This window comes from Populus nigra, chromosome 15 (assembly GCF_951802175.1).
Source record: "Populus nigra chromosome 15, ddPopNigr1.1, whole genome shotgun sequence".
In the NCBI taxonomy this organism is placed as follows: domain Eukaryota; kingdom Viridiplantae; phylum Streptophyta; class Magnoliopsida; order Malpighiales; family Salicaceae; genus Populus; species Populus nigra.
This window is the reverse complement of record NC_084866.1, coordinates 11099111-11122426: the sequence shown is the minus strand read 5'-3', so window position 1 is coordinate 11122426 and position 23316 is coordinate 11099111. Positions and strand designations below refer to the sequence as shown.

Below are 23316 nucleotides of genomic sequence, written 5' to 3'. Positions count from 1 at the left end.
TCAACGATCACATGGTCGTAAAAAATTGTAGATTATGTTAATATGTCATTCCTAGTGGACAATGTCTTGCCCACCTCTTCTTATTTCAGAGCCACATGTGTTTGGCCCAGCCTCTATGGCCAAGTTCTTTTTAGGCTCACGCGCGGGCGTTGCCTGTTCCAAGATTAGCTTTCATGTTTTTTTCTTTTTCTTTTTGTTTTAGTTTTCAATTATACTTTTTTATCTTAAAATAAAAATTTCCCATGTATTATAAAAAAATTAAAGCTTATTTTTGGATTTTACAAGCAAACTTAAAAAATATAAAATTAATTATTTTTTAAAAATTATTGACAAAAACAATTATTCTACACACAACCTTACAGAAAAAATATTAATTTTTTTTTATAATAATGGTTTGGTATTTAATAATTAATCAATATAAGATGTTTAAGAATATCACAGCAACAAGAGTAAACATAATTGACCTAACATCAAAATTTGTTTTAAATATTTTTTCAACATTTGCAATGAATTAGCATTTAGTAGCGAAAAAAGATTTAATAGTTAGTAATTTATTATTAATTAATTTTAAGTTGATTTAGAATTGATTAGTATATTGGTCTGTGTTCCGCAATATATCAATAATAATTTTTTTAAAAGATATATAAAAAATATAAAAAATATTTTAATTGATTTAGATTTGATAGTCATATCAGATCTATGAGTTTTAGATTTAGTAACTAAATCAGATCCAAGTCTAAACAAGTGATAATAAAAATATTGATAGCTCATAGAAATTCCAATAAATTTTTCCTATGTCAATTCAAGTTTTTTTCCCCTTTATCTATTTGTAATAATTGTAAAAAAAAAAAACAAAGAAGAAACAGTTTAATTGTTGTCGTCATGATACGATGCAATCAATGTCCCATGTTCTTCTCTCATTACGTTTTATGCAAGTATTATTTTACTCGCTGAAAATAAACTTTCTTAGCACCATAGCTGGCGGTGTAAATTAAAAAGATGGTGTTTTTATTTATTGTGCATCACCTTAAAAAAAATTATTTGTTTTAATATTTTTTATTTATTTTTTAATTCATATTTATTTTTCTAATTTCATACTTCAATATTTAATTTATTAAAGATTAAGTTTTATAATTTATTATGATTTATCTTATATGTGGTCAACTCAGTTTCATCAACCGTATTACAAGTTTAGAGAGTTAATTTGATAAACTCAAAAAAAAATTAATTGATTTTTTTTTAATTTCATCATTTATCATTATATTGGTTGGGAATTAAGTTTTATGATTTATTTTAATTTGCTTTATATGAGGTTATCTTGGTTTCATGACTCGGACAGTGAATTTGGCTGGTTAACCTAGTCGATTTGAGTTTTTTTTCTTTTTTATAATGGATATTTTTTTTAATTTCATCATTTTAACATAGAGTTGATTATGAATTAGGTTTCATGATTTATTTATTTATTTGCTTTCTATGAGTTTATCCCAATCTTAGGACTCGAGTCACGTGTTTTGCGGATTAATCCAGGTAGACTTGGATAGTTTTATTATGTCTTATTTTTAAATTGATTTTTTTTTTAACTTTCAACATTCACCAATGAGTTTAATAAAAATTAAGTTTCATGATTTGTTTTGATTTGTTTTTTTATGGAATTATCATAATCTCATCATCTTAGTCGCAGGTGTGACAATTAACTCGAGTTAACTTATGTCATTTTTTTATTTACTTTCTATAAGGTTATTCTAATCTGATGACATGGATTGTAGATTTAGTAGGTTAACCTGAGTTAATTTTTTTTGTTATTTTTAATTAATCTTTTTTCAATTGTATTCTTTAATATTGAGTTGATTGAAAATTGAACTTCATAATTTATTTTGATTTGCTTTATATGAGATTATCATGGTCTCATGAATCAAGTTGAGGATTTGTCATCTTAACCCGGGTTAGCTCGAATCGATTCAGTAGATTATCGTTTTAATATTAAAAAAAAGATATTATCTTAAATTTTTGTGAATCAAAATATATGTTTTTACCGGTTGTTCGAGTTGTATTTGAATCTATCAAACTAATTAGATCACATCATGTCAATCTTCACACAATTTAATTTTTTTTACTATAAAAATATTAGTAATGTATAGATATTTTTTTATATTAAAAAAACAATAATTTAACCAAGAGCATAATGCAGATCGACAATTTAGTCAACAAATTACATTTCTTTTCAAGGAAAATTTTGAAAACAAATTAATAACGCCGCCATTATTTCATTAATCTCTTTTCCTATTTAATAACTCATCCCAGTTAGGACAAGTCCACTGTTTCCGTAGAAAATTGCTCCCCACTTTTTGTAAATTTTCCACACTTATTAATTAGTCTTCCATTGTGTTTCTAAGAAACCACTCAATTCTTGTCCGTTGTTTCTTTTTCCAATTCCAACTCTCTGGTCCTCCTTTATATGCTTTCTTTATTAAAATAAAATAAAATAAAAATGGATTAGCAAATCATCTCGGATAACGGTCTTTTCCACATGATTTTTTAATTATTATTAAATTGATTTGGACATATTAATATTTTTATATTTTTTACCACAGTAAAATTACATATTTACTTTTAGAAACATAATATATATATATATATATATATATATATATATTAAACTTGTGTTTAGAGGACTTTTTACCTTTTTATTTTTTTAAGCTAAGTGAAATGATTCAATTATTTTTAAAATAAAAAAAAAATCTTAAGCTAGAGTTAAGGGGTTTTGATGTATTTTCAATTTGATTTTTTGATTATAATCAAGTAAAGTGAGGAATAATTCAGTATTTTAATAAATATTAAATATTATTTTAAAAAAAACATTGGATGCAATTGTTATTTTTTAAATTTATTTATTATCGTTATATTTTTTTATTCATATTATTAAATAAGAAGAAATTATTAAATCTAATTGAATCAATTACTTGAGTCTTAATTTTTTTTTTTTTAGATATGATCTTAGCATCTTTTCATATTAAGAAAAAAATAGATCGGCACACTTTACGTATCTAATACAAGCTAAAGCCGACTCTCCACAATTGCTTATAAAAATATTGGTGGTGGATATTATTCCATTCCGAGCATTAATTTCTTATTGCCATCAAAATCAATAGTTCAAATTAATTAACATTTTTATGTCAAAGTAAGAAGATGACTTAGAATTATGAAATATCTAAAAATGCAATTTTGAGAAAAATATTTTGAGAAATAGGCTGTGTCTCTTGGACGTGAGCCGAGCCCGATGGAGCTGTTTGTGGAGACGCACGTGCGGAGTCAAGACCGCCAGAAGGGGGCGCAACAGTTCGTTGATAAACCGTGCTCAATATTTCGTGGTATGTTTGTTCAACCATTTTATTTTGTAAGTTATTATGTTTATTGTATTGAATATGATGATTACTTTTTTATTTTATTTTCAGGAGACCTATAATAATCGGTTGAGGGAGAGATACGAGGACGATACTTTGACCCATCCAGAATTCGATCCGGATTTGTGGATGGAGGTTGGCTCGTCAGGTGGACCCGATAAAAATCAGGTTTACGGGCTCTCCAACACTACGGCCGACAACTTGCGGTCGACCCGTAGTGTTTCAACCGTTGGGAGCTCCCAATCAATATTGAGCTCCCAATCTAGGGAGTTCATGGCTTTGCAGCAACTCACCGAGAAATACGATAACCTACAAGCGGAGTACGCACAACTCAAAGTGTCTCATGCACAACAAAGAGCGGAACAAAGAGCGGAGTCTGAGCACTTCAAAGCGTCTCAAGCACAACAAAAAGCGGAGTATGAAGCGGCTCATGAACAGCAAAAAGCGGATTATGACCAGCTTTACGAAATGATTATGAAATTATCAAATAGCGGAACATGTGCGCCTAATCCTTTTTGGCCGTATAACCACCAGCCTCCGCCAGGATCTCCTCCTCCTCAAGCTCCATCATCTTTATATTAATTTGTAATCAACATTATTTACCTTTTAAACTTTATTTATTATTTTTCTTGAAACATATTCAGTTTGTAATGAATATTATTTAACTTTGTTTTTTTTTTTTATGTTTAATATAAATTTTATTTGCATAATTGGTTTGTATTACAATTAATTTATATAGTTTTATATTATATATCCTAAATAATTTTTTAAAAACAAATTAAGAAAAAAACTATTACCAAGGATTTTACCGACGGATTAATTCGGTCTGTATTTTAAACACTCACCGACAGAATTACCGACGGAATTAAACCGTCGGCATTTAACAGTAGCTTCCACAATCACCGACGAGTTACAGACGGACATATTCTGTCGGTATTTCATACATTCACCGACAGATTTACCGACGGATAGTTTCCATCGGTTAATCACAATATACCGACGGACTAAAAATCCGTCGGTATATTTCAAGCGGGAATCTTTTTTTTTTGGCACGCAAATTCCGTCTGTAAAACCATAGGCAAATATTTTTTTTGTTTTTCCGACCGATATAGCGACGGAATAGGGGATCACCGACGAAGGGAAAGCTGACGGACGTAATCCGTCGGTAAAAAAATCACCGATGAACTTCTAATCACACACCGACCGAATTTTTCCGTCGGTAAAACTGTAAAATCTTGTAGTGTTAGAGAAAGCGAACTTTACTATTCCATGCTTATATATGATTACTTATATTTAGTTTAACTTTACTATCTTAGAAAAATCTAATCATAATTGAACATTAGTTTAACTTTTTGAATTTGATTACTTATATTTAGTAACATGTATAATTAAAAACTCTTGAATAGTAAAATATATAATTAAAAATTATAAAATATTCAATCTTAAATTCTAATAATTATATTTTAACATTATAAAATTAAAATATCTTCTATTTTCTAAATGAGTATTACAACACAATTTTTCAAATGATTATATATGCTTGCTTTACACAAGCTAGATACCATTCCATTTCGAGCATTAATTTCCTATTGCCGTCGGTCAAAATCAATAGCGTCCAGGGTGATGAATTTCAATTTAATTTGGTTTTTCTCTAAAAAATAATCAAAATAAAATTTTAAAAAACTAAAAAAATTAAACCACAATCAGTTCAAACTAATCGAGTTCAATTTGATCCGGTTCAGTTTCTTAATATAAAAACTAGAAAAACTTATATTTGTAGTTTGGGCTTTTTTTAGGGGCTTTCTAATGAGACTCGACAAGACCAAATATAAACCATCACCGTGAATGCCGGAACAACACAAGCCCGTATTTGGGGACGGACCAAGTGCAATTTCAATGGGGCCGGGCGAGGGAAGTGGGAGACAGGTGATTGCAATGGGCTCTTGCAATGCCAAGCCTTCGGGAAACCCCCAAACACACTGGCTGAATATGCCTTGAACCAATTCAACAACCTGGATTTCTTCGACATATCTCTTGTTGATGGGTTTAATGTTCCTATGGACTTCAGTCCAGTATCAGGCAACTGCCGCGGAATTAGGTGCGCAGCTGATATCAATGGACAGTGCCCAGATCCGCTCAGGCCAGCGGAGGCTGCAACAATCCTTGCACTGTCTTCAAGACAGATGAATACTGTTGCAATTCTGGCAGCTGTGGCCCAACAGATTACTCTAGGTTTTTCAAGCAGAGGTGCCCTGACGCTTATAGTTATCCTAAAGATGACCAAACAAGCACCTTCACCTGTCCCGGTGGAACTAATTACAGGGTTGTATTCTGCCCTTGAAGCTGTTTTAAGCCAGGAATTTAATGGTGTAAAATGAGAATAAGGACCTTTGGTCGATTCACTTCTGACGGTGTGAATTGCTGCCAAGGTCACATGCTTTATTATAATAAAATTTACTACAACATTAAAAATGATAAGACCCTTTATTTGCTCTAGCTGTTAAATACCCAAACAAAGCGCGTTTCATCCTTTCGTGAGCATATGCAGCCCAGAAGCACTTTCTTCATTTTTAACCATAGGAAACTACAAAATACAACTATGCTGCAAGCAATTACCTAAAATAAAACGATTTAAGTAGTGCTCATGTTTGTTAGCTTCTTCCAACAGGGTAATCCATTTCCTTTTATATTAATCATCTGTCTTTTGTTGACAAAACAATTCTTTCCTTCTTTGTTTAATCTCTGTTAAAATCTGTTGCTTCTAAGCACTTGACAAGAGGTAATCCTAAAGCATTATCAGATCAGCAAGGCATGCAATAACACAGGTCAACAGAAAATACTGAAGGGGAGGTAAATTAAAATTGTAATAAATAAATACATAACTGATAATGAGGTGGATCAATAGAAAATTTCTCTCCTTCCATTTTCTTTTTTGGAAAATTCGTACTAGTGACCTTGTTCGTGACTAAACTGGGAAAGTCACCTCCATCTTCTAGCAGAAGCATCACCTTAAAACTAAAATTTACATGTTCTTCATCTCCTGGTTGAAGCAGTACGCAGGAGCTTGAGTCAAGGAATCATCCCAAAGCACTGCGCCTACCTCAAAAGTTATCACATGAGTGGAAATACCTGCAAATATGATCAGGTTGTGGTCAAATATTACTAAACGGCAACTACAAGGAATAACCATAATCAAATGAACATAAAGCACTGCAGCTTCTAATTAGTCATAGTAATCATAAGTGATATCATACCATCGTTAAAATCCCATCTGACAGGCCTCTTCGTATAAACATCCTCACAGTACCATATAGTGTCGATCTTCTCCCATACATTGCATAGATACCCATCAGTGACAGCAGTCCCTAGATATTCGGCTCCATCAAGAAAATCAGGCCTAGGAATACCCACATCATTAACCATAATCCGACATATGAGGCTCGCTTAAAGTGTAATAGAAGGTTGTCCCATTATTCCACTCCGTGTCATATAACAAAAACAGATAGTTGTTTCTGTATTATATTCACATTGTGGCCTCTAGGCCAATCATACCACATATTGGTGATTTGGAGGCGTGTTGAGCTCAAGTTCATATACAAAAGTGCATGGAATTGTTCAGGCCATGGAGCAGGAATTGGGGCTGATGAGTACTCTGGCTCAGGCCATTGAAGTCAAGGGTTTATGAGTTGGAGGACTCCGAGGGTTATCCTTATAAATTGTCTGTGGAATTGTAGCTTCATCTTTCTTTTTTGTGTATGACTGGTTGTTGATCTTTTGCTAGTTTCTTCCTTATCTATAAGAGTAGGGGGTGATAGGTGCAAAATATATATATATGTTTTCATTCCTTTTACAGTATGCTTTTTAAGGTATATACTTCGTGAATTAATCGCTAAAAGATAAGAAATTCTGAATTTTACGTTTTGGATTTAGCTTTTTGTAACCGGGTTTTTGCCGAGTTAGAGTTCTAGAATAAGAATGCGGGCTTAATTTAAGCTGAAATACACATGTCAACCTTTCCAGGAAGGTATTATGAGCAAAAATCTGATATCATTTGGATCTTGAATTAGACCCACAAGCTCGGGCAAGAATCCTTCTCGTAGTAGGATTCTCTGCTTTCATACTAGATATTCAAATGAGAATATCTTGAGCTTCTGATATCGAAATCAGGCTATTCAAAAACCCAAATTCATCTACACATACAAGACTACAGCTTTCATGAGGACTTAAAGTCAGATAAAATCATTTTGATGGACAGAATCAGGACGCAATCTGGTTGGTCAAGATAGGTCTCCCAATTTGATTCGGAAACTAACAATGTCGAGCATCCCAATACGATTGAGAGTCTGACATAAGAACAGTGGGTCTTAGGACCCAATAAAGGTTCAAATAAATCCTTTAACATGTCATGAATGAAAAAATATAGCTGAGATGGTCGGATATTGCAAGAAACCAAGTCAGAATCAAAGTCTAAATTGCAACAGAGTTGGGTCGGATATTGCAAGAAACCAAGTCAGAATCAAAGTCTAAATTGCAACAGAGTTGGTATTACTATAGAATTGTGACAGCAGCAGAATCTGTTTTCAACACAAATTATGAGAGATTTATCCAACTTTAAAGTCCAGATAAAGAAGGAACGAATTTAGCATCATGAAGACTTCTAATTAGCCTATGAGGTTATCTTGATTTCATGACTCAGGTAGTGAATTTGGCTGGTTAACCTAGTCGATTTGATTTTTTTTAATGGATATTTTTTTTAATTTTATCATTCAGCATGAAGTTGATTATGAATTAGGCTTCATGATTTATTTATTTGTTTTCTATGAGTTTATCTTGATCTTAGAACTCGAGTCACATGTTTTGCAGATTAATCCAGGTAGAATCGGGTCGTTTTATTATGTCTTATTTTTAGATTGATTTTTTTTAACTTTTAACCTTCAACAATGAGTTTAATAAAAATTGGGTTTCCTGATTTGTTTTAATTTGTTTTTTATGAGATTATCATAATCTCATAATCTTAGTCGCAGGTGTTGTCGCGGGGGGCGCGACGTCGTCTGGCGACGGCGGAGGCTCCTGTCGTGCCTCCTGTGTGAGGGGTGTTGTGTTGGGAAGGGTTTTTGGATTTAATCATAAAATTATGATTAATTTTTAGGAGTCGCCACCTAGTATTATGGTCACTAGGAACCTATGGTCTGCGAGAGTCTGGGTAAGGGACTGGTTATACAAGGGGAAGACGCATCACCCCTAGTGCACCCAACCTAAGGTAAGCTGCATTGTTGTTTGATTATTTTTTTCTAAGTCGGGTTTCTATTCGTTGGTCTTTTCTAAGGCTCAAGGCAGATCTCTCTTCATGAGAGAGTCTCTACCTTATTGGGTTAAATCCTAATCGTTCTAAACTTTAAATTTTAGCATCGTATTTGTACACTTTGTATCTTTAATACCTGATGGTGTACTTTATCGTGTAATTTTACACCTCACAAATATTAAAGTCTACATCCGGATCCTAAACAAAAATGGAAAAAGATTTTTGACATGTTGGCCAAATCCTAATGGATAATCATAAACTGGTTACGATATCCATTTTTGAATTTAAAAAAAAAACATGAAAAATATGCAATTTTTTTTTTGAAAAATATGCTTGGAAAAATTTTAGGATTTGGCTGTATGCAATAAAATAATTTTTATTTTTGAAAATGTTTTGAGTTTTTTTTTGAAATATTTTGGATAAAACCAGGTATTTTAATACAGGATTTGTATTTTACAGTGTAAATATACAACCCGATATTATGCAAAATTGGTAGAAAAATATGCGAGAAAATCATAATTTTTTTGAAATGATTTTTTTAAAAAATTTTGGATTAAAAAAAAGAGGAAGGTATAGTCCACTGTTCACTCAGTGAACAGAGTCAACGAAGAAGAAGAAAAAGGGGAAGGGGAGAGAGGACGGACAACCTGGCGTGGTGGTGATCTGGCCGAGGATGATGGTGTGCTGTTGGTGATTGCAGCGGCGGTGGAGTTAACTGCCTGAGTTGGCTGGAGCGGCTACAGCTGTAAGAGGAAAAAAGGAAGAAATCTACAGAAAGGAATCTACAGAGGGGAGAAAGAGGAGAGGAAGGAGAGGAGAGAGACGTAGTGACTTCTCTACAGCTAGAGAACCATCTGTTGGTGCAGGAGAAAGGTTTTTGTGGGGTGTTCAACGGCGAAGGAACAAAGAAGAAGAAGCAAAAGAAGAAAATTTGCAGCGGGGAGAGGGAAGACCTCGCGGTGGCTGCGCCTATCGCCGGTGAGGATTTGGGTTTGCGGGGAGGTTGTGATGTCGTCTGTTGCTGGAGGAGGAATGTTTCTGTGGGGTCTCCAAGGGCTGAAGAAGCATCGGGGGGAGAGAGAGAGAAGAGAGAACGTTGGCTGGAAGAAAAACAGGGGAGAAGTTGATTTTTTGGCTTATTTTAGACCCGATTTTTTCCTCTCTTGGGTCACCAATGGAGCCTCTATTTATAGGCAATGGAAGAGGGTAATCTCGTCTACATCGGGGTAAAATTTCAGCCCTTGATTCTGTTGGGAAGGATCCCATCCGTTGGCTCAAAAGAGGAATGGTGCACTGTCAAATCTGCAGAAAAAGCTGCATGAGTTGGCATGTTTAGGCCGATGCCGACGCCGATTAATTGTCATTCACACTGAACTATTGATATAGAGCTGTATAGAAACTGCAGAGGATCATTTTAGTGCAATTTTGGTTAAATTTGGTGGAATGTAGAGGCATTAAATGCACATGCGAAGTAGGTAACCTGAACAGTTATTTCAGAGATTTAAAGAAGAAGATGAACAGTGCCAAAGTTCTGATTTTAGCCAAAGTTCATTTCAGTCCTTCCTCTTTAAATTCGATTTATTTGGGCCTATAATTAATCCTAAAACTTCAATTTTCTTACAATTTTGCCCTTGATTTTGTCAATTGAACCCCCATAGTTGGCCGCCTGTTGCAGAATGGTTCTTGGATGTGAATTTTGTCAATTTAACCCCTAATTGACTCCAAAACTTCATTTTTCTTGCAATTTAGTCCCTGATTTCAATCAATTAACTTGATAAAAATTAAATTTGGTCTCTTAAAATTCTAATATTCTCAATTAAGCCCAAATTAGGCTCCCAAACTTAATATTTCACCAATTAAGCCCCAAATAAAATTAATTTGACCCATTTAAAGTATAATTAAGTCCTTGCAGTTAATTAAATCCTTCAATTGGACCAAAATTAATTCTTAAACATAATTAAAATTTAATTTGGCCCATGATTAAATCAAATTGGCCTATTAAAAATTTAATTATGTTATTGGACTTATTTTTTATGCAAATTCATCCAATAATCATTTAATTTGATCTTGAATTTGCATTTTTTTCTCTATTTTTGGGCATAATGGGGGTACAATTAGGCCTTGAATTTCCTCCAAAAATTGCTATTGATTTTCCGACCTGCTTTCTCTATGTTGTCAGCCTTTATTTTATTTTTTGATTTTTATTTTGAAAAAAATAAATTTTTGAGGAATAACCCAGAATTGGGTTAGGACAGGTGTGGCAATTTACTCGGATTGACTTAGGTTATTTTTCATTTACTTTCTATGAGGTTATTCTAACCTCATGACCTGGATTATAAATTTAATAGGTTAATTTGAGTTTTTTTGGTTATTTTTAATTATTTTTTTTCAATTATATTTTTTAATATTGAGTTGATTGAGAATTGAACTTCATAATATGTTTTGATTTGCTTTATATGAGGTTATTATAGTCTCATGAATCAAGTTGATGATTTGTCATCTTAACCCAGATTAGCTCGGATTGATTCAATATATTGTTATTTTAATATTAAAAAAGTAAGATATTATCTTGAATTTTTATAAATCAAAATATATTTATACCGATTATTTAAGTTGTTTTTATATCTATCAAGCTAATTAAATCACATCATATCAATTTTCACAATTTAATTTTTTTTACTACAAAAATATTAGTCATACCTAGATATTTTATTTATATTAAAAAAAAATAATTTAACCAAGAGCATAGTGCAAATCGACGTAAGCAATTATTTCAGTTAGGACAAGTCCACTGTTTCTGTGGAAAATTGCTCCCCACTCTGTGTAAATTTTCCACCATTATTTTTCCACATATTAATTAGCCTTCCATTGTGTTTCTAAGAAACCACTCAATAGTCAATACTTGCCCGTTATTTCTTTTTCCAATTCCAAGTCTCTGGTCCTCCTTTATATGCTTTCTATATTAAAATAAAATAAAATAAAAATGGATTAGCAAATCATCTCGGATAACGGTTTTTTCCACGTGATTTTTTAATTATTATTAAATTGATTTGAACATATTAATATTTTTATATTTTTTTAAACAGTAAAATAACATAGTTGCTTTTAAAAACATAAAAAAATATAAATATATATATATTAAACTTGTGTTTAGAGGCCTTTTTACCTTTTCATTTTCTTAAGCTTAGTGAACTGATTCAATTATTCTTAAAATAATAAAAAAAATCTTAAGCTAGAGTCTGGAGGTTTTTATGTATTTTTAATTTATTTTTTTTTTGTTATAATCAAGTAGAGTAATGAATAATTCAGTATTTTAATAAATATTAAATATTATTTAAAACAAACATTGAGTTTTCTCGAGTTATCCCAATTGTTATTTTTAAAATTTATTTATTATCGTTATATTTTTATATTTATATTATTAAATTAGATGAAATTATTAAATCTAATTGAATCAATTACATGCGTTTTAATTTATTTTGTTGAGATATAATCTTAGCATCCTTTTATTTATATTAAGAAAAAAAATAGATCGGCACACTTTACGTATCTAATACAAGCTAAAGCCGACTACTCTCCACAATTGCTTATAAAAATATTGGTGGTGGATATTATTCCATTCCGAGCATTAATTTCTTATTGCCATCAAAATCAATAGCGTTTGGCCCTTGTGGTCGATATTTTTAAAACCTGTCTTTCGGATGTTGGCTTGTTGCCGCTTCCCCTTTGTGTATGTGAAGCAGGATTCGGTTTTTTTTTTTTAAAAAAATCAAATAATAAAAATTCAAAAAATTATATTTTCTTAAATTTAAGAATTTGAATCGAATTTATGATGATAAAATGGGTAAATATAGGTATTTAGAAGCTCCATTAAATAAGGATTTTCATTTAATAATGATCTTAGAATATCTATTGCTAAATTCCCTCCAAACTAAATTCTACACATGTTCCTCTCTCTTCTCCACCTTTTATTTTATTGCCATAAGTGGAATGTCATTGAAAGAAAATAAAAATAGGAAAGATATCCAAAACTCCAATGAGGGTCGTCAGTATTAAGATATTGATGGCGCTCTGACAATCAACTATAGTTGAGGAGGAACCCACCCATGTAGAAAAAATTGTTTGCAGGCTCTTTGAAAGAGAGCCATAAGTTCGTGCGTTGGTTCCTGAGTCTTCTCTATGAACATGCCCGCAGCCACCCTCGCGTTGCTGGGGACGAAAGACTCTCTCTCTACGTCTTTACCCAGCAAAAAGGAATTCTACAGAGAAAATAGGGGCCATCAACTATACTAATTGCATTTAAATAGTGTTTTTGAAATTTCTACAATTCTACTCTACCTTCTCTCCCTCACTCTACACACACAATGAGGTTAGAAATTTGGTAGAGACGAGACAGTATACACACACACACACACACACGCTTCAATATAGTATTTGTATGAATTATCATTAACTTTAATCCTTCAAGGTTAATTAATCTGCCCCACTTCTCTTCTATAGGCTTCAATTTATAAATTATTTTCTAAATGTTTTTGAGTTTTTTTATTATTAAAAAAATTAATCAATAAAAAACACTTTTTCAATAAAAAAATAGTTTAATTTTTAGAAAAATATTTTTATTTTATTTTAAATGGAAAAATACTTTTTAGAAGTGGTAAAAAATTTAAAAATATCTTATTATTTATTAATTATATAAAATTTAGTTTTTAATTTTTTGAATTTATTTAAAATCTATATATAAGTATATAACTCAAATGATTATATATGCTTGCTTTATACAAGCTAGGGTCCTGTTGCCATTCCATTTCGAGCATTAATTTCCTATTGCCGTCAGTCAAAGTACTCAATAGCGACTGACCATACAAGGTTCGCTCTGGTCAAGAGTTTTTTTACCTTGTCTGGCGGCTTCGGGTTTTTTTTTAAAAAAAAAAAAGAAAAAAAAGCTATTTTAAACAATAAAAAAAGCTATATTTTCTTAAATATAAGAATTCAAATCCAAGTGTTTTTCAATTTATGATGAAGAAATAGATAAATTTAGATATTTAGAAACTTTATTAAATGAGAATTTTCATTTAATACTGATCTAAGATAATATTATTACTAAACTCTCTCCAAACTAAATTTCATGGATGTTCATCTCTCTTCTCCACCATTTTTTTTTATTTTTAATTATTTTTTACTTTTTAAAATCTATTGCTCAAATTAATTAACATTTTTATTTAAAAGTAAGATGACTTAGGGATATTTAAAACTACAATTTTAAAAAAATATACTTATAATTTTTTTTCTAGTATTCTCTTTCCCTCTCTTACGCCCACATGGTTTCTTGAAGGAAATATACTCGGAGCTTGCTTGGGAATGCGAGTTCTTAAAATTTTTTTAATTTGTTTTATTTAAAATTATATTTTTGGATGGTGCTGATATTAAAAATACAATTTTTAAAATAAAAAAATTATTTAAATATATTTTTAAATAAAATAAAATATTTTAAAAAATAACTGTTACTGTTACTGTAATAACAAATACGTTCTCAAATAATTGTTTTTTATAGAAGAATCTAATGTATTTTACGTCATCTATAATACATCATTTATAGAAGGACATGGCCAAACACTAGTTTCAATCTCATCCCCCTGTCTTGTAGACCAATGCAAATGTTGATTTTTCCTACTTTCCAGAACAGTTTGATTTTTCTTTCTTGGTAGATGTTATCCTTTAATGTGTTTTTTTATTTTTCTCTGCATTGCTCTTGATCCAACGGCACTAGCACACTGTGACACTTCTCCTATAAAAGCAGTCCTAAGCCCTCTCAAATAATCACAACACACCAGCATTCTCAATCCATATTTCTTCACTATGAGTCGTTTTTCTTACTTATCGTTGTTTCCCTGCTTCCTTCTTTTTGCCCATTTCTTCACCTTAAGCAACGCAGCTACTTTCGAAATCAAAAACCAATGCCCTTACACTGTCTGGGCCGCGGCTGTTCCCGGTGGTGGCCAAAGACTCGACCCAGGCCAATCATGGACCATCACCGCGAATGCGGGAACAACACAAGCCCGTATTTGGGGACGGACCAACTGCAATTTCGATGGGGCCGGGCAAGGGAAGTGCGAGACAGGTGATTGCAATGGGCTCTTGCAATGCCAAGCCTTCGGGCAACCCCCAAACACACTGGCTGAATATGCCTTGAACCAATTCAACAACCTGGATTTCTTCGACATATCTCTTGTTGATGGGTTTAATGTTCCTATGGACTTCAGTCCAGTATCAGGCAACTGCCGCGGAATTAGGTGCGCAGCTGATATCAATGGACAGTGCCCAGATCCGCTCAGGGCCAGCGGAGGCTGCAACAATCCTTGCACTGTCTTCAAGACAGATGAATACTGTTGCAATTCTGGCAGCTGTGGCCCAACAGATTACTCTAGGTTTTTCAAGCAGAGGTGCCCTGACGCTTATAGTTATCCTAAAGATGACCAAACAAGCACCTTCACCTGTCCCGGTGGAACTGATTACAGGGTTGTATTCTGCCCTTGAAGCTGTTTTAAGCCAGGAATTTAATGGTGTAAAATGAGAATAAGGACCTTTGCTCGATTCACTTCTGACGGTGTGAATTGCTGCCAAGGTCACATGCTTTATTATAATAAAATTTACTACAATATTAAAAATGGTAAGACCCTTTATTTGCTCTAGCTGTTAAATACCCAAACAAAGCGCGTTTCATCCTTTCGTGAGCATATGCAGCCCAGAAGCACTTTCTTCATTTTTAACCATAGGAAACTACAAAATACAACTATGCTGCAAGCAATTACCTAAAATAAAACGATTTAAGTAGTGCTCATGTTTGTTAGCTTCTTCCAACAGGGTAATCCATTTCCTTTTATATTAATCATCTGTCTTTTGTTGACAAAACAATTCTTTCCTTCTTTGTTTAATCTCTGTTAAAATCTGTTGCTTCGAAGCACTTGACAAGAGGTAATCCTAAATCATTATCAGATCAGTAAGGCATGCAATAGCACAGGTCAACAGAAAATACTGAAGGGGAGGTAAATTAAAATTGTAATAAATAAATACATAACTGATAATGAGGTGGATCAATAGAAAATTTCTCCCCTTCCATTTTCTTTTTTGGAAAATTCGTACTAGTGACCTTGTTCGTGACTAAACTGGGAAAGTCACCTCCATCTTCTAGCAGAAGCCTCACCTTAAAACTAAAATTTACATGTTCTTCATCTCCTGGTTGAAGCAGTACGCAGGAGCTTGAGTCACTGAATCATCCGAAAGCACTGCGCCTACCTCAAAAGTTATCACATGAGTGGAAATACCTGCAAATATGATCAGGTTGTGGTCAAATATTACTAAACGGCAACTACAAGGAATAACCATAATCAAATGAACATAAAGCACTGCAGCTTCTAATTAGTCATAGTAATCATAAGTGATATCATACCATCGTTAAAATCCCATCTGACAGGCCTCTTCGTATAAACATCCTCACAGTACCATATAGTGTCGATCTTCTCCCATACATTGCATAGATACCCATCAGTGACAGCAGCCCCTAGATATTCGGCTCCATCAAGAAAATCAGGCCTAGGAATACCCACATCATTAACCATAATCCGACATATGAGGCTCGCTTAAAGTGTAATAGAAGGTTGTCCCATTATTCCACTCCGTGTCATATAACAAAACAGATAGTTGTTTCTGTATTATATTCACATTGCGGCCTCTAGGCCAATCATACCACAGATTGGTGATTTGGAGGCGTGTTGAGCTCAAGTTCAAATACAAAAGTGCATGGAATTGTTCAGGCCATGGAGCAGGAATTGGGGTTGATGAGTACTCTGGCTCAGGCCATTGAAGTGAAGGGTTTATGAGTTGGAGGACTACGAGGGTTATCCTTTTAAATTGTGTGTGGAATTGTAGCTTTATTCCTTTCTTCTCTGTTTTTGTCAATTTTTCAGCAACCATGAACTAAACTTCTGAATTTGATTTAATAGAGATACACATCATCTCTATTAGCACGCTGTAAAGTAATGTTATCATTTTAATTCTTTCAAATTCAAATATTTATTTTTCCTTATTCAGAATTATGCTATTGATTGTTATTCAAGTTTATTGAATTGTTTTGAGATGACATGTATGCTTTCTAGTTTCTTTCAATCTGTAATTATTTTTAGGGACTAGAGTAAGAAGCAAAAGAATTAATTTGATTGCTGCAACTCTCATCTTGATTTATTAGGGAAGAATAAACTAAGTTAAAATTATCAAGCTTTTGAACGTTTGTTTAGAATAAATGCATAGATTTTATTCCTAAGACTATTGCCAAGTAAATGAAAATTGCTTTCAATATTACATTCGCTTGATAGTAAGAAATTAATTAGAGAGCTTTTCCTAATTAATGTACTCGTAATCTCATCGATTTCCTTCAGCTTTAAGGGATATCGAATTTATTTGCTTGACGTGAAAGAATATTTATTTTACTTCGATGATCAATAGATTTATAAAAATGGACGTGTGGACCCTTGAACTGATTTAACAAGATATCAATTTATTAGTTTCAGAATTGTTATTTCTTGAATTTTTCATTCAAATCCCTTGCTCTTTTTCATTTCAGTATAATGTAAGAAGATTAAACGAAATTTCCCTTAAATTTGACCTGGTTTTCATGATTATACTACAAATTTATTTTGTTTATGATAGTTAAATTAGAATTATATTTTGATGATTCCGATGACCGACTAGAGATCACATTGAAACAGATAATTAGCATGCCTAAGTGTGTGGCTGTGAAGGGAGTTCTTGAATGGAGGCTCCTAAACTAAACTCAACTCGAAGGAACTAACCAAGCATCATTAAAAAAAAAAATAAAGAAGAAGAAGAGGAGGGACTTTTACTATTCATTCTATTTTTAGGCTGTATTTGTTTCCGTGGTTTAATTATGTTTTTTAAATTAATTTTTTTGGTGTATTTGAATTGTGTTGATGTATCGATTTCAAAAATAATTTTAAAAAATAAAAACAAATATTATTTTGATACATTTCCAAGTAAAAAATCTTTTGAAAAATAATCTCTCTTACAATTTTAAAAATGCTCTTAGAATCAAATCAATATTCATTTATTATTTTATTCAATGGTATTTTATAAATTGTTGATTGGTTTGAAGAGTTTTACTTGATATTTTAAAAGTTTTTGATTGATTTTGAGAATTATTTTTATTAAAAAAAACTGAAATGATATATTTTTTACCTTTTTATTTCACTTCTTATCATATAATTCTATTTCTCTTTCCTGGAAACCAAGTCAAATTTTTCTTTGACTGGAAAGTGTTTTCTGTTAACCAACTTTTCTAATGACAAATAAATACAAGAAAATTTAAAAAATAATTTTTTAAAAAATAAATACCGAAAAACAAACATAACCTATGTTAATATGTCATTCCTAGTGGATGATGTCTTGCCCACCTCTTCTTACTTCAGAGCCACACATGTTTGGCCCAGCCTCTATGGCGAAGTTCTTTTTAGGCCCATGCGCCGGCATTGCATGTTCCAAGACTAGCTTTCATGTTTTTTTCTTTTTCTTTTTCTTTTAGTTTTCAATTATACTTTTTTATCTTAAAATGAAAATTTCCCCTGTATTATAAAAAAATTAAAGCTTATTTTTGGATTTTCATGCAACCTTACAAAATATATATTTTTTTTAAAATTATTGACAAAAACAATGATTCTACACACAACCTTACATAAAAAATATTAATTAAATTTTTTTATAATAAAGGTTTGGTATTTAATAATTAATCAGTATAAGATATTTAAGAAAATCACAGCAACAAGAGTAAACATAGTTGACCTAAAATCAAAATTTGTTTGAAATCTTTTTTCAACATTTGTAATGAATTAACATTTAGTAGCTAAAAAAAGGATTTAATAGTTAGTAATTTATTATTAATTAACTTTAAGTTGAAATTCTATCTCGTGTTAGAGTTGAGTAATATATTGACCGCACTTCAAGATGGATCAGCAACAATTTTTTTTTAAAAAAATATATATAAAAAATTAAGAGTATAAAAAATATTTTAAGAGACTTGGATCTGGCGATCATGTCAGACCTAAGCATCTTGGTTCTGACGACTATACGAGATCCATGAGCCTAGACCCAAATCTGAGCAGGTGATAATTAAAATGTTGAGACCTATAATTTTTTTAATTTTTATAAGAAAAAACATTTAAATTATTATTGAAGTTAAAAAATTATTTATAAACAACAAATCATCACAAAAATTTAATTTAACATTTTAGATCTAAAAATTCAAATCATATCTTCCTATTAAAATAATTCATTTTTAATATTTATGAATTTGTTATTACTTCAATATAAATTCTATCTTCTCTCTTTTTTTCTCTTTTTTTTAATGAATTTTAATTTTTTATATTTTTTATTTAAACACAATGCAACAAAAAAAACCGTGTATTTAATAGGTGGTCCTTTATGATTTTTCACCGACGACAACATTATTTTATATTTTTTTTAACAATACTGAACTATATGTGTTTAGTTTCATTATATATATTTTCATTCACAATGCACACAAAATGAAAAATCTTGGTTAAATGAGGTAGTATTTGTTTTTGTAATTTAATTGTGTTTTTCAAAAATTTAAAATTTTTTGATCTAAGGGTATGGATTTGATGAGTCTGCAAGACTCATGCGCCTGGATCTAGCAACCATGCCAGACCCAACCTGTTTGGTGCCAGTGTAAGAAAGAGTAAAAATGAGCATGAGTATCAGAAGGTGGTTTTGTGGTGTCTGAAATGTTAGCTAACAAAGCATCATGAGAAGGAGAAAAAATGAGTGTAAAAGATGCGTTGGCAAAGCGGAACCGCAAATATAATACATTTACAAGAAACAGAATCCAACTTCAGAATTAAGTTCAATTCGCTGCATCTATTATTAGTGAGAACTCTATTGCGTATTATTTCCGATGAAGATGATTAGATACAAGGAAAAAGGATAAAAAAAAAAAAAAAAGGGGGGTGGGGGCCTCTAGTCATCTGTCTATGTGCCATTTTCTACAGTGCAGACTGGAATATCATCTCAGCAAGTTCCTGCAAATGGCATAAATATCTTGAATTAGATTCCAGTCACATTCTAATAATTCAAATTTTAAGAACAAAAGCAGTAAATCTGATTTCCAGGAAAGCAACAGTTGAGGAAACAAAAATTTAAAGGGAAGATGGATTCAATTATCAAAGAAAATAAAAACAAGCTGGAGGTTCGTAGCAAAAGCTCAACCAGCACTTTCTAAAAGCACTGCATACTTTTATCTTTAACTTCTCATGCTAAAATCTGTTGGATAGTAATTCGGAAAATTCTACAAAATTATATCACTGATATATAAAGGGAAAGCCAGCAGTTTTTCCATCACGTTTCCTGCTAGAACTCATGGACAAACAAAAAATCCATTCAGTCTTTCAATCTATAATATCTGCATAAAAGGGTCGGATGCATGGTGATGGATGTTTTGCAATTGCTGAAGCAAAAATTGTTACTATCCAAATACCTGCTTAGCAGATGGAACCTTGGGTTCACCCCATTTCATGGCCAGCTTCTCAAGCGTTTCAAAATCTCCCTTACCAGCCTGTTGGAAGATGCATTACTTGTTAGCCACAAGGGAAATTAAAAAACATGACAAAATAGGAATAAGAAGCATGTTACCTCCACTCGTGCCCCGATTTCTGTATCAAAACTCTGCTAGCGTTTGCGAACAAGCTCAGCCAATGAACCATCCTTTGTTCCGCAGCAAACAAATTCAAAGGCATCAAAATCAAGATAATAAAAACACCTTCCATGAGAAGTTCGTAGAGAAGATGAAAATTAAAGATCTCACCTGAATCAACTTGGCAGCACTTCTGAGTCCAGGCTGATCCTACGTGCAACCGGATTTGAGATTGAATCTAGGTCGTTAATCAGGCCAAAATTGTTTTTATCAAATCTTAGCCGTCTAAAATGTGATTTGAATGATTTTAGACTTGTTTCCATCTAATATGATCGTTCCGGATGCAATGGTATGGTCCGATCGTTGAGATTGAGATGGAAAATGGCAGTGGTTAATTAACAAAAGAGATTGCCCGATTAGGAAGCATCTGAAGGTCATCGTGGTGGTCGATGGAGATGAAGAAGATGAAATCGCACATGTTTGCCCAATTACTTGTGTTGAACTGCTAAGTGGGGGAATTTTTTCAGTTGCCTTGAGGGAAGGCAAAATTGGGACACTCTAGACACCCGATCATGTGGACGATTTGAGGTGGAGAATGGAAATTGATGAAGACCAATCTTAACGAATCTAAGCACTGGTAGTCTCGCCAGATGTTGAGAAATCATGTATTAAACTAGTATATTCCATATCACTTGTAAAGGAAAGCCGCAACAAAGCTAGCAAATGGTTGTATATACGGAAAGACAGTACGATGGATAGATATGACCTAAGAAATTATGTCTAAGAGATTGGGTTTTAAGCGGGACCAGTGTGACCCCTCCAATCTTTCCTGGAAACTTGCTTAGTGGAAGGATTATCCATACGTACTATTTTCATATATATAGCAGTTTGTAATGAAACGGTTGAAGACTAACAAGATGACGGCACAAAGGAACAGTTGGGTTCCGTATGTTCAAGGATCTAATGGAGTGGTGATTTCTCCAAAGAAGTTAGATTTGGTGACTGTGATTTCTCGAGGGGAGAATTGATGAAGACCCTGATAATAGAAGAGAAATACAGCAAGGGGATAAAGATTGACACCTTATTTTGACTTGGATAGGTGTTGTGACAGGATGAGCTGCTGTCAAACATAAGCAAGGAATAGGGAGAATCTGGAGAACAAAAATTGCATGAGGGCACACGGAGATTGTGCAGGAGTACTTGTAGGATCCAACGAGGTACTGTAATGAGACAACAGGTGCAAGGAGAAGAACAGTTCCCAGATGAATTTTTGGAGTAGAGACTGTTAGAGGTTGTGCAACAGGAAGTCTCTTGTGCTCTTGATGAAGACAACAGGCGAAGACCTTTCCAATGCATAAAAGGATGGAAAGAGAGCTATTGTAGAAGCACCTAATTAAGGGGGTGCAAACGTCTGTGATAAAAGGTGACCGCCTATGTTGAAAGGCAAAGACACCAAAGGGAATTGGTGTAAGTGGAGCTGTCAAGCAAAAAGACACAGAAGCTCTAAACATAGAAATCGAGATGGAGGATTGCGAGGAGTATACCGCAACTTTCTCTTTCTATGTAATCAATGGCAGTGATCTCTCATAGTCCACATGGTGGTAGAGAATTTTGAAGCCACTTTGAAGCATATCAATTGAAGGAGGATGTGACCACTTATGAAGGGTGAAGACACCTTAGATAGAAGGTGTATGAGGGCCATGATAGGAGCCCCAGTTCAGATCGTTTTATGACAACAGACGAAGACACCTTAGAGAAGGTGTGAGGGCCTTGATATGAGCCTAAGTTCAGACTGCCTTATGACAACATGCGAAGACACCTTAGAAAAGGTATGAGGGCCTTAATATGAGCCCAAGTTCAGACCGCCCCATGACAACAGGCGAAGACACCTTAGAGAAGGTGCGAGGACCATGATATGAGGCCAGTTCAAAACGCCCCCAGAGCCAATGTGATGGCTGTATATGAGTGGACATGTGTATGGATAGCCAATGATGTGGCTATGATGAGTATGAAGATAAATACAGGATTGACTTTCATGGATATTGCCCCCATGTTAAAGGTCAATGAGCTAGAAGACATTTGCCTTTGACAATAAATGGGTGACTTGTAGAGCATTAAGACGCGACTGTTAGGAATGAGCAGAGGGCATGCGCAGGTTCCTATAACAAGTTGACTCTTGTCAAGGTGGTGAACTCAGTAATGGTATTGTAATACTCAAAGTAAGAAGACAGATATGGATCAACCTTTAATGGGCTGCCCACATGGTTAAAGGTGGAGAGCTACCTGGACTCTTAGGACTAAGAGTGAGAGACTCACAGAGAAGTAAGGCGTGGTTCCTAGGGTGGAACAAAGGGCAGACGCAGCTCCTGGATGAGTAGACTCTTGGAAGAATGATGAGCTCGTGATCATATTGAAATACTTAGATAATGACTGTCGCACTTAGAAATAGATATTTTCGTTTGAGGGGGTGTTGTAAGCTTTGGTGTAAGGCTTGATAAATCATTCCGGACCGAGCATAGTTGATACGCTCGAAGGGGAATGTTTTTCCAGAGACAAGCGTTAACACTCTTCAGATGTGATGTGACAGACCATCTAGTTGAAGTGATCCTTTTGTGTGAGAAAATGTGTGCTTTGGTGACTGAAAGGTGTGGCAAGTACCTGTAAACTTGGTCGGAGACGCTCTCAGAATGGTAAGCTTGGAAGAGCTGCAAGATGCAAGCATGCGCTGAAGAAGCAAGCGAACAATTGCCCCACATGAATGGCAAAGGGGGTGATTGTTGGGTTGGTTGCCATTAATGTGCAGCAACCATTAATAGATGGCACCGTCCATTGAAAAATACAGCAGCCCATCCTTAATGTCAAAAGTTGGCAGCCACTATTGTTGAAGAGGAGCTGGA

The 23316-nt window shown here is 33.3% G+C and overlaps 2 protein-coding genes, 1 long non-coding RNA gene and 2 pseudogenes across 3 annotated transcripts; 2 read left to right on the top strand and 3 right to left on the bottom strand.

Annotated features, from left to right (window-relative positions):
- Window positions 1-5233: 5233 nt before the first annotated feature.
- On the top strand, window positions 5234-6094 carry LOC133674715 (thaumatin-like protein; the record flags this gene model as incomplete). The annotated part of the gene is given in 2 exon segments (XM_062095923.1): window positions 5234-5540; window positions 5543-6094. Coding segments are annotated over 2 exon segments (507 nt in total), but the record flags the coding sequence as incomplete, so codon positions are not given.
- Window positions 6095-6238: 144 nt separating this feature from the next.
- LOC133673702 (uncharacterized protein At4g14100-like) lies at window positions 6239-7173 on the bottom strand (annotated as a pseudogene).
- A 7338-nt stretch (window positions 7174-14511) lies between these two features.
- Window positions 14512-15368, top strand: LOC133674197 (thaumatin-like protein). The gene has a single exon (XM_062095217.1). It carries the CDS (start codon window positions 14560-14562, stop codon window positions 15235-15237), a length of 678 nt encoding a protein of 225 aa, XP_061951201.1. The 5' UTR covers window positions 14512-14559; the 3' UTR covers window positions 15238-15368.
- A 365-nt stretch (window positions 15369-15733) lies between these two features.
- LOC133674714 (uncharacterized protein At4g14100-like) lies at window positions 15734-16674 on the bottom strand (annotated as a pseudogene).
- Window positions 16675-19598: 2924 nt separating this feature from the next.
- On the bottom strand, window positions 19599-20670 carry LOC133674200 (uncharacterized). Its single transcript, XR_009835154.1, has 4 exons — window positions 20591-20670; window positions 20419-20490; window positions 20264-20341; window positions 19599-19808 (listed from the first exon to the last, which is right to left on the bottom strand). It is a non-coding gene; the product is annotated as an uncharacterized LOC133674200 (long non-coding RNA).
- Between the last annotated feature and the right edge of the window lie 2646 nt (window positions 20671-23316).

Coding starts and splice junctions, on each gene's coding strand:
- LOC133674197 (XM_062095217.1), top strand. CDS start 14,560: ATGAGTCGTTTTTCTTACTTATCGTTGTTTCCCTGCTTCCTTCTTTTT.